This window comes from Cornus florida, unplaced genomic scaffold (genome assembly GCF_030987335.1).
Source record: "Cornus florida cultivar Cherokee Brave unplaced genomic scaffold, ASM3098733v1 CherokeeBrave_3.0.0_Hap2_Chr02, whole genome shotgun sequence".
Lineage (NCBI taxonomy): Eukaryota > Viridiplantae > Streptophyta > Magnoliopsida > Cornales > Cornaceae > Cornus > Cornus florida.
In genome coordinates, this window is record NW_026775572.1 from 42,037,415 (window position 1) to 42,049,421 (window position 12,007).

Here is a 12,007-nt window from a genome sequence, read left to right on the forward strand (position 1 = left end):
TGAAAGGGAGAACCTATGCAAACTTGGGTCCAACCCATCACCACACACACGTGGTTCGAGCCTAGGCTTGGTTTATCAATAAGGTTATTCTTTTTATTAAAAACAAAACGAAATTCTGATTGGACTTAGACGAGTTAGGCTTTAATCTATTTATGTTTGGGTAAATGTTGACCAATTAATTATGGGTCGTGTCCATTCGGGTAAGACAATGTTTGGGTATTAGTTAAGCCGTTACAAAGCAACATACATAACCCTAACATGTGCACCAAATAGACACTCCCAATCACCAATATATATGCACCAAGTAGCTTATCAAAACCAATTCATTACAACCCTAATTGTTACAACACTCTTTGTGACTTCAAAGGGAACTCGTGTAAGTTTAACTCAAAACTCTCATTTTCATTCAAAGATTCAATCTTTATACATTAAAATGCTCTAGTGACTTAAAAGGTATCTTGATTGAGGTATTTTCATTCCAATATTCAATCTTTATTTATTAAAACACTGTTTGTGGGCTTGGGTAAGTTTTGGTCTCAGCCTGTTTGGGTAAGCAGTTAAACCAAATGAAATGGGTAAGTAATGCAATTATATACTTCTTGTTTGACATTTGGGTTTGGGCCCTTGGGTCAGTACCATAGTTTTTGAAAGGGAGAACCTATGCAAACTTGGGTCTAACCCATCACCACACGCAAACAAGTCAAGCCTGGACTTAGGTTATCAATAAGATTATTCTTTTTATTAAAAACAAAACAAATTCTAATTGGGCCTGGGCGAGTTAGGTTTTGGTTTGTTTGTGTGTTGGGCTAATTAACATCTTCCTAATTTTAAAAACCAAATTCAAATATAATATCAGTAAGCACTTAACCAAAATGAAATCCGTAAAGGTGTGATCCATTCATTATAGATTGTCCATCGGGTAAAAGCCAATTTTTGAATGTCTGTAAGTGGTTACAAGGCAACAGACACACTCAATCACCAATAGGCACCTTGTAGCCTATCGAAACATTGGGTCACTCTAGTTTTTGAAAGGGAGGACCAAAGCAAGCTTGGGTCCAACCCATCACCACACAAGTGGTTCGAGCCTGGGCTTGGGTTATCAATAATCTTATTCTTTTTATTAAAAACAAAACGAAATTTTGATTAAACTTGGGCGAGTTAGGCTTCGTTCTATTTATGTATTGGGCTAGGTTTAAAGAACTCAGAATTTCTTAATGCTCTGTCTTGACGCACTCTACATGTATAACATGATCTCAAATTCATTATAATCATCAATAGGCACACACCCAATCACCAATAGGCACAATGTAGCCTATCGAAACCAATTCATAATAACCAGACCCACCCAATCACCAATAGGCACATGTAGCGGAATTACCCTTACCTCTATCTGTCATAACTGTTATAGAGGAGAGGATTCAAATGACCATTTATTTTGGTCTTGTAGTTATGCCAGGCAGTGGTTTGTGGATATATGTTAATGGGAGGATTTATGGAGGTTCGCAGAGATCCAATGGTTTGTGGTCACTCTAGTTTTTAAAAGGGATGACCTAGGTAAGCTTGGGTCCAATTCATCACCACAGACACGACGTTCAGTTTGTGTCTTGGACTAGTTAGCATCTTCCTAATTTCAGAAACCCAATTGAATTGTAATCTGGGTAAACAGTTTATCCAAATTATTAAATTGGTAAAGGTGTGATCCATTGATTATGGGTTGTAGCCAATTGGGTAAGGCAATGTTTGGGTATCAACTAAGTGCTTATTAACTAACAGACATAACTCTAATTGGTGCACCCAAACAGACAATAGGCACCATGTAACCTATCAAAACCAATTTATTATAACCCCAATAAATTCACCCAAAAAGACACACTCAATCACCAATAAGCACTATGTATCCTATCGAACCCAATTAATTATTTCAGCAGTATCGGTGTATTACTGAGTCGAATTAGAGAAAGTATTACTCGGTGGAGGTTTGCCGAGATTCATTAGTTTCTAGTGCTACTATCGGTGGGTGAATGTAGGCCGTTGTATCATAGGATATAAGCATCGATTAGTGCTTTTATGAGTTAAATTAAAAAGAAGAGTCAAAATAGAGAGTCTTACATAGTGGAGCTTTGTAGAATCCATTGGTTTGTAATACTTTTGCCATTGGGCGGATCACTGGAATTCATTTGTTTGTAATGTTGCTACAGGTAGATAGAGATTGTAATATCATAGGAGATAAACGTCGATATATAGGTGTATTTATGAGTCAAATTAGAGAGAGTATTGCGCAGTGGAGGTTCGTTGTCCAATGGCCTGTGGTGCTGCTATTAGTAGATGGAAGTCGTCATATCCTAGAAGATAAGTGTCAATGGGTGCATTTCTGAATCAAATTAGAAAGAGAGTAAAAAAATAAAGTATTATTGCACAATGGAGGTTCATCACAGGATCTAATTAGTTTGTAGTGCTATTATCAGTGGGTGGATCGTCGGAATCCATTAGTTCGTAATGCTGCTACCACTGGGTGGAGACTGTTGTATCTTAAGAGACAAGTGCCGATAAATACATTTATGAGGCAAATTAGAGAGAGTATTACGCAGTGGAAGTTCATCGAGATCCATTGGTTTGTAATGTTACTCTCGCTGGATGGAGACCGTTGTATCCTCTGAGATGGGTACCTACACTATATGGGACGTAGATTATGTTATGAACATAATATTAAATACTAACCTCCAACCAATTCTTTATTTTATTTACATTAAATATGCATGATTAACTAAATAATATAAAGTAAATCAGTTAACTAAATGTTATTTTAGCATATTATTAATATGTCATTTATTTCATATGCATATTAATATAATAATTGTTTTTATCTTAAATGCCATATAAAACATATATTTTTCAACATTACGTTGGGTCATCAAAATGGAAACATAAATTGAAAGCTAGTAGAATATTATCATGGAACCCTTGCTAGCTTCGTCTATCATATTGGGAAAGAACACAACAATGAATCCTTGAAAACCTTTCAAAGCCTCCATTGAAAACCCTTTCCACCGTTGTTGATTCCTCTCCATCTGTTTTTGATATTCAACCTTTACCAGGCAATTCACATTTATTCCAATATTTTTTTAACATCCAATATTAAAAATATTCTTTTAACCAATATTATTGATCATTGTGGGATTGATATCCAAGCCGTTGTGTTTGACATCAAAGTTGGGCTTAGGAGCTTTACCTCGGCAAGGGTTAGCTAGTCATGTTCGTAAACATGATACCGAGGTAGCAAATGCGATTGCAAAACATTTTGAGTTCTATCCAATCGAAAAAAATGTTTAGAATATTGCTCCTTTACCAAAATTTTCCTGTACTTAACCAAAGAGAAAAAATTAAATTTTAGTAATCAAAATTAAAGATAATAATTTTGTAGTGAGACCTTAAAGTTACGTATCAATCCTAAAACTACTGGATGGGATATTCAGTCCCTTATTCTACCTTTACACTCAATTTGTCTTTTTCTTCCAAGTAAAATAACTAAAAGAGATTCATAAACTCATTAATACATCATTTCTTATTTTATAATACCATAACTATTCCTTATACTATAAATTTAACTTCTTCTTTTTTTTAAACCTTCTTTATTTTATTTAACACTTGTTTTTTAGGTCTAGTCAAAAGATAGAATTTATTGAATAGAGATTTATTTATTTATTTATTTTTTCGTCCAAGCAAAAAGATTAAAGGGATAATTTATGTCGTCGTGAGATTTTTTTTTTTTCCTGGCAAAAAGATTGGGTCTTGCAAAAGTCATACTTTATTCAATAAAGATAATTTATATAGTCGTGAGATTTTTTTTTTTTTTTTTTTTTTTTTTTTTTTTTTTCTCATGTCAAAAAAGGATAATTTATTTAGGAGAGAACATTTTTTTAGGTTTTTTTTTCGAACTTTTTATATTTTTATTTTTGAGTCTTGTCAAAAATGATAATTTATTTAATAGAGAAGTTCTGGATTTTTTTTTTTTCCCTGTCAAGAATAAATAATTTTTGTAGAACATAGACCAAAAATATTAAACATGGGAAAGAGAGAGGGGGAGACTAACAATATACCAAAGAGTAGTTACCATGAAAGAGTAGTTGTGTAACTTTTTTTTAAAGAATAATCATTCTCTTGTGAAGTTAGGGTTAGAAAAGTAAATTTATTTTAAATGAGATTGTAAATGTAATTTTGCTCTTCAGTGACCATTTGAAGCTCAATTTTGTAAATAACTTCTTACATCTCTCTTAAATTTTTTGTTTTTTTCGATAATTAATCTCTCTCAAATTTGGAAGATGGTTTTCTGAATTTTTTACTGCATTTTATTATTTTATATATATATATATTGGGTAAGTTATGGGGGTTTGTTGTTTTTCATGGTAGTGCTAAGGATAATAACGTTCTTCAATCATTTTACTTGAATAGGTTGGGGCCGAGTTAAAACTTGTTTTCCACTGACTTGTATAAATGGATTGTAAAATTTCTCTCTCTAAATATCTATCACATCATCCATTTCATAGCCACTGCCTTCCTCTCCACAAAAGATTTTCAGATCTGCATCTTTCTCATTCAGTTCCTCATTCTCCTTCAAACCTTCTATTGAATTCATTTTATTAAAATTCCAAAAAGATTCGTATCATTACTTGGAAAAAGTTTATGATTGTGAATCTTTCTCATATATAAATTTGAATCGGTTTCACAAATCAATTTGTTCTTTAAATATTTGATTGAAGTTAGTTACTGTATTTAATTACAAAATGAGGTTTAAATTATTTAATTATTTTTAGTCACTAAAAAGTAATTTTATGTTGCACGACTATCTAAATTCGTATAACCTTAAAGGTCACTTCAAAATAACTATCTTTGATTTTGGTCATTAAAATCTATTTTTTCGTGACAAAATTTCTATAGGATAAATTTCTACTATACCTTATCATGATGCTATTATAGTTATGGTATTTTATTCTTTCACACATCTCTCATTTTATTTTCTTATTTCCCTATTCTTTTAATCAATTGAATACTAATTGTGAACTATCAAATAGTCAGTCTTAATATCAAAGGTTTTAGGTTTTTATTCGCTTTTCAAAGTAAAATCAAGTGTTCAACTTTTCAAAGGCAAAGTGGAAGAGTGGATAGTGTATGGATGTGTTTTTTATTAATAAAAAAATTATTTAATTAATATGATCAATCTTAAACATCTTTCTTCTATTGGACCACGAACAACCAGCATATGATAGAAGAAGAGGTCGAAGAAGCTTTGCTTGTAATTTTAGTTACGTAGTATTTTTTATTTTTTTATTTTTAAGTTAGTTTTATCATTTTAATTTTTTTTTAAAATTTTATATTTATTCATGATTTGAACAATTTTGTTTGCCTTGTATAGAAAATTATACGGATTATATTATTTCTGCAAGTGGGCGATTACTGTTGAAAAAGTGTAGAAAGTGGGTTGTTCATCATGCATTACTAATGGTTTCAAGTTTCAACAATGTATGCCTTAGTAAGTAGAACGAGCGCACTATACGTAGAGAACCAATTAATTTCAGCCATAGTGCGCACGATTGAGACAATGGCCAATGTGTATATATATATTTTTGGATCCTATTTTATGCCCACGTTTTTACTTCAACCCAGGTATGTATATAAGTAAGAGCGTTAAAGCAGCATTGCTACACATCCAACATATATAAACCATGGGGTCTTCAACTTTAGAGAAGGTTCTCTCATTTGTTTCCTTAGTCCTGTTTGTTATTTTGTTGTTTTCACCCCATTCAGCTACTGCTTCTCTTCAAGAAGCTAATGCTCTCTTCAAATGGAAAGCAAGCCTTCAACACGAAAACAATTCTGTGCTAACTTCATGGATTTTTCCTTCTAATTATTCCTCGAGCAATCCAAGATCAAGTGCCATCCCATGCACTTGGTTTGGAGTTTCGTGCAATGCTGATGGAAGTCACGAGATTGAACCTCACAAGCGCAAGTGTAAGTGGTATGCTCTATGCTTTTCCGTTCTTGTCTTTCCCTAATCTTGCATATATTGATCTCAGTGTGAATGGTCTTTCCGGTACCATCCCACCTCAAGTCGGTAAACTCTCAAAACTCATCTATCTTGACTTGTCCATCAATCAGTTTTTCGGAATAATCCCACCACAAATCGGCCTGCTAACAAATCTTCAGGTCCTCCACCTGTTCTAGAATCAGTTAAATGGGTCAATTCCGGAAGAAATAGGCCAGCTAAAGTCCCTTTCTGAGCTTGCTTTGTACACAAACAATCTTGATGGTCCAATTCCTGCTTCTTTGGGCAGTTTGAGCAACTTGGCTCATTTGTATCTCTATGAAAACAAACTCTCTGGTTCAATTCCATCAGAAATGGGAAATCTCTTCAATCTTGTCGAGCTTGACATGGATACCAACCTTCTCACAGGTCCCATTCCTTCAACTTTCAAGAACTTGAATAATCTAACTTTGTTGTACCTATTCCAAAATCAGCTCTCTCATCCCATTCCCCCAGAGATAAGAAACCTGAAATCGCTTGAGAGTCTAATCCTTTATACAAACAATCTTTCTGGCTTAGTCCCTGTATCCTTGGGTGATTGACTGAACTACTTCTCTTTGAAAATCAACTCTCCGGTCCCATTCCTAAAGAATTAGGGAAGTTAAAGGCTCTAAATGATCTAGAATTGAGCGAGAATCAACTCAATGGTTCTGTTCCGGCTTCATTTGGTAATTTGAGCAACTCGGAGTTTTTGTTCCTTCGTGACAACCAACTCTCGGGTCTCATTCCACAAGAAATTGGGAATCTAGAGAATTTGGTCATATTGGAAACGGATGAGAATCAATTTTCTGGCTATTTACCTGAAAAGATTTGCCAAGGCGGGAAACTGGAACGCTTCTCGGTAAACAATAATCAGCTTACTGGTCCAATCGCCAAAAGCTTGAGAAACTGTACCAGTTTAACAAGAATGCGCCTAGATGGAAACGAGCTCACTGGAGATGTGTCTAAAGTTTTTGGTATCTATCCAAATCTTAAATTCTTAAATTTAACTGACACCAATTTTTTTGGTGAACTCTCTTATAGATGGGGACAGTGTCAAAATTTGACAAACCTATGGATGGCAAGGAACAATATCACTGGACGAATACCACCAGAGTTTGGAAATTTAACTCGACTTCAAGTAATTAATCTGTCTTCAAATCAAATAGGTGGGAATATTCCAAAGGAACTAGGGAAGTTGAATTTGCTAATGCTTGATTTGAAAGACAATCAACTTTTTGGTGGTATACCTAGAGAATTCGGATCACTAGCTCATCTGTTGTATCTTGACCTTTCCATAAACAGATTGAGTGGGTCAATACCGAAAAATCTTGAAATATGTTTGCAGCTGTATTAGTTGAACTTGAGCTACAACCATTTTAGCCAAAAAAATTCCACCTGAAATGTATAATTTAGCTCACCTGTCCGAGCTAGATTTGAGTCACAATCTACTCATGGGAGAAATATCGTCACAAATTGAAAATTTGCAGAGTTTGGAGGAGCTATTTCTCTCCCACAACAACCTCTCTGGTTTACTTCCAGAGCCTTTTGAAAAAATGAATAGCTTGATGTATGTTGACATATCCTACAATGGGTTTTGAGGTCCCATTCCCAGCAACAAAGCCTTTAGAAATGCTACCATAGAGGCATTACAAGGGAACAATGGTTTGTGTGGCAATTCTACAGTATTGAAACCTTGCGAAAATGGCCAACACGTTGTGAAGGAAAGCCACAAACTCACTTTAGTTCTTATAATTGTATTACCTCTTGTGGGAGCACTTTTACTTCTTGGTGCATTCATCGGACTCCTCATCATGTTTGGAAGAAGGAAAGGTAAAGCACCAGTTGAACAAGGTTATTTCCAGGATGAAAAAATCTGTTTTCAATTCCTAATTTTGATGGAAGAGCAATGTATGATGAAATCTTAAAAGCCACTAACGATTTTGATGACTCATATTGCATTGGGAAAGGAGGATATGGAACTGTCTACAAAACAAAGTTGGCATCAGACAACATAGTGGCTGTGAAAAAACTTCATCCACTATCTGAGACAGCAGATTGCCAAGGGTTTTTGAATGAGGTAAGGGCATTGACTGAATTACGACATAGGAACATTGTCAAGCTTTATGGCTTCTGTTCACATGCTCAACATTCATTTCTGATTTGTGAGTACTTTGAAAGGGGTAGCTTGTCCACGATCCTGAGTAGAGATGAAGAGGCTGAAATTTTGGATTGGCCTAAGAGGGCGAATATCATTAAGGGGGTGGCTCATGCTGTATCTTACATGCACCATGATTGCTCACCACCAGTTGTTCATAGGGACATATCAAGCAACAATATTTTGTTGGACACCGAGTATGAGGCTCATGTCTCAGATTTTGGCACGGCTAAGCTTTTGAAGCTGGACTCATCAAATTGGAGTAAACTTGCAGGCACATATGGATATATGGCACCAGGTAAACGTAGTATTCTGTTGTTATAACTAATTTGTTATATGTAATACTGCAGATCAATTATACTTTTTCTTTGCAGAACTAGCTTTCACAATGAAAGTGACTGAAAAGTGCGATGTGTATAGCCTTGGGGTGTTGACACTAGAAGTGATCAAAGGAAAGCATCCAGGCAATCTGACCACCTTGCTACCATCTACATCTATTGGTCATAACATAATGCTGAAAGATGTGTTGGACCAACGCCTTCTAGCTCCCTCAACCGAAGCTAAAGAGGTGTTGATATCAATTACAAAGCTGGCCATTGCATGTCTAAATGTCAATCCACAATATAGGCCGACTATGCACATTGTCTCACACATGTTGTCAACCCTAGTAACACCTTCCTAGCACCATCCAGCTCGGTTGTGGAAGACTAGTTACTTAGGGAAGTATGGGTATACTACAAATAAAACCAAATGCTAGCCCAATATTTCTGCTCTTCTTTGTAACTTATAGTGTGCTGTTTTTAGTCCTTGGTATGTACATGCACTTCGTATCAATATATTTTCAGTATTGTTTGTTCAACATTGTCCTCAATGTGCAGACATGAGTTTAGACGTTCGTACTAAGTGGTTAACTGTTGTTTTGACCCTATGACAATTATGGTACGAACTGAGAAGCCACCTCACACCACCTTGCGTTTAATATTCATATCTCATCTTGTCATTAGGAAAAAAAAAAAAAAAAATTAAAAAACACATGTTTCATTTATGAAAAAAGAAAAGCGCATGTTTCTGACACTTAAGCTATTTTAAATTAACAATTGATTAAATCAAGCCAACTATTTCTTCATTTTTTTCTACAAACAATAACACGTTTCTTAAAATTGAAAATCAAGTATTGAAAACTTAAATTTGAAAATTTCAGAACTCAATTGCGACAGAGGACTTTAGTTTCATAAGTGATCTTACTTCAAACATACCCAAAACAATGATGATTATAGGGAGAGGTGGACTAAAACATATTTTTCCATAAATTAGTTACTCTTAAATTAAGATCTTCCGTCTCACTTCTGTCATAACAATAACTCAAAATTTAAGTAAATTTAAGACCTATGCTCAACAGTTCCAATTTCCTTCACTATTCATCCAAAGGAATATATATATATATATATAGTAAAATTTAAATTGAAACAATGCATTGTGCCTAATATCAATTGTTCCGTTGGTCGAAAAAGACATTCATCTTGGAATGTTTGGTAATTTCTTATCCATCATGTTAATTAATATGAGTGATGGTATTTTATGTTCATAATATGTTTCATGCCTCACAGGCAGGGGCGGAGCCAAGAATTTGGTTCGGGACCACGTTAACACTGACAAAAGAAATTTTTTTTTTCAAACAGGCCGAAAATATAATAGTGTAATAACATGCATTAGAACAAGTGAATAAAAAATGAATAAGAAAAGAAAAAAGAAGGTAATGCACATAAATTATGCATCAGTGCAAGAAAAATTGAATTTTTTAAGAAGAGAACTTTAAAGGAAAAAATAGCTTTTAATTGTAGAAATAGAATGCAAAAGTTTTCGAAGATGACAAAAAAAAAAATTTGAAGAATAAGAAGGAAAATGAATAAAGAATTAAAGACGTTTTTAGAAATAGATAATTTTATGGGGGATAATTTATAAACTTTATGGGGTGTTTTATAAATATTTACAAATTATACGCATAAAATAAAATAAAATTTAGTGGATTCAGGGGCAGGGGGCCATTTTATCAATTTTTATAAATTTATGTAAAAAATAATTTTTTTTTAAAAAAAAATCTAGTTGGGCAGCATGGGTAGGGGGGCAACGCCCCTGGGCACATGTTGTCTCCGCCCTTGCTCACTGGTATTAAGAGGAATGAAGCCACTGAAAAACAATTAGAAGATACAATTGTCCTCATACGGGGAGAGAGTATTTCAAGTCAAATTTCTTAATTCCAGTTATAAAAAACAAAAAAAAAAAATTCAAATTTCTATATGGGCAGGGTTGTGATTAGACTAGAATTATAATTTCATTTTTTCTACCTTCTTACTTTTCCTTCCGTTGTCAATTTCATCTAGATAAATCCCCAATTCAATTGCTTTGTCTTTGAGGTCGTTGTGCACTATTTAGTGTATGTCCCCTCCACGCAGGGTGTTCTAACATTTTTGACATTAAATTTTACGAAGTGGCTGCTCTCAATCCTGAACCTGAGACCTCAAATAACTTTTTAATCTTATTTTTGTCGAATTGGAAGAGAAGTGGAGGAAGGAACACTTTTGAAAAATATACTATTCCACTTAATTAATATGGGAGTGTACGTGCACGAGATTACATGTTTCGAAACCTGTTTTACAATTACATGTAAATACGAGATACTCCACTAACTAACATAATTTTTAGTAAACATGATTAACATATTTAGATTATATTATATTCGTTGTTTAGATTGTTAACATAATTATATTATATAATCATTATAATAATAATTTATTAACCTATTGATATTACCCTATTTATATTTACTTTGTATATCATTATCGTGACATTAATTCAATATATTTTTTCATTTTATATCACTGTCTCTCTCTCTTTATAATCAATATAGTATCAGAGCAACTGCCGAAAATGACAGCATAAGCCAACCTCATCTCCGGCGGCGGTGCAAGGTCCTCAATCAAACCACGCGGCCTCAACACCTCAATCTTCATGGAGTTTTCTCTTTCTTTCATTTTCTCTTCTATTTGGTCCAACTTTGCACATGCCTCTGCTTCTGCACAACAGATGCGCCCACCGGCCTTCACCACTGCAGTAATTGCAAACCTCTTCACCACTGCCACATCCTTTCTTGCTACTGTCGAGAGCAACCTCGGCGACACCACAGCCGGCTATTTCGCCATCTCTTCACTGCTACCTTGCTCGCCACCGCCGATGATCTGTTTTGTAGAACTCTTGTCTCAGTCCCGCACCCTCGCCGGACCAGCCCGCGCCTGCGACTGCTGTCCGTTCTCTCTGCCGGATCTATGCGCATACCTTGCTTCCCACTGTTCACCGTCGCTGGAATAGCGAGTATTTCAGTCGCCTACCGCCGTTCAACCTGTTCCACGGTCATAGCTGGCCGTCGTCAGTCCTTTTGCTCGCCGTCGACCAAACACTTCCATTCTCGTCACCGATGGGTTCTTCAGGTTCTCTGTTCAACCCCGTCACCGCCGGTATGCGACGTCATCACCTCTCCAAGCTCAACCTCAGTCATTACCGCTGCGTAGACCCATCTCTCGCCGGTCGCATAGCCGCCACCGGTTAGAATATCGCCGTTGTTTTTCATCACAGTCAGTTTCCGAATGTCCCGTGCTCGCTGTCGTCCGAGTAGTTGCCGGTAGTTTCTTCAGCGCTCTATGGTGCCGCTCCGTCCTTTCTCTCTTATAAAATCTCCTCTGCAATCTAGAGAGAGAAACAGTCTGTAACCCCAAAAAAAAATAATAATGAGCGTG

General features: G+C 35.3%; 2 protein-coding genes across 2 annotated transcripts; both read left to right on the forward strand.

Moving 5' to 3' along the window:
* The first annotated feature begins 6,617 nt into the window (after positions 1-6,617).
* Positions 6,618-7,458, forward strand: LOC132286768 (MDIS1-interacting receptor like kinase 2-like). The gene has a single exon (XM_059789155.1). The coding sequence runs from the start codon at positions 6,987-6,989 to the stop codon at positions 7,413-7,415; it is 429 nt and encodes a 142-aa protein (XP_059645138.1). The 5' UTR covers positions 6,618-6,986; the 3' UTR covers positions 7,416-7,458.
* A 485-nt stretch (positions 7,459-7,943) lies between these two features.
* Positions 7,944-8,965, forward strand: LOC132296120 (MDIS1-interacting receptor like kinase 2-like; the record flags this gene model as incomplete). Its single annotated transcript, XM_059794358.1, has 2 exons — positions 7,944-8,514; positions 8,591-8,965. Coding segments are annotated over 2 exons (879 nt in total), but the record flags the coding sequence as incomplete, so codon positions are not given.
* Positions 8,966-12,007: the final 3,042 nt, after the last annotated feature.

Excerpts from the sequence above, each read along its gene's own strand:
- LOC132286768 (XM_059789155.1), top strand. The coding sequence starts at position 6,987 with ATGCGCCTAGATGGAAACGAGCTCACTGGAGATGTGTCTAAAGTTTTT.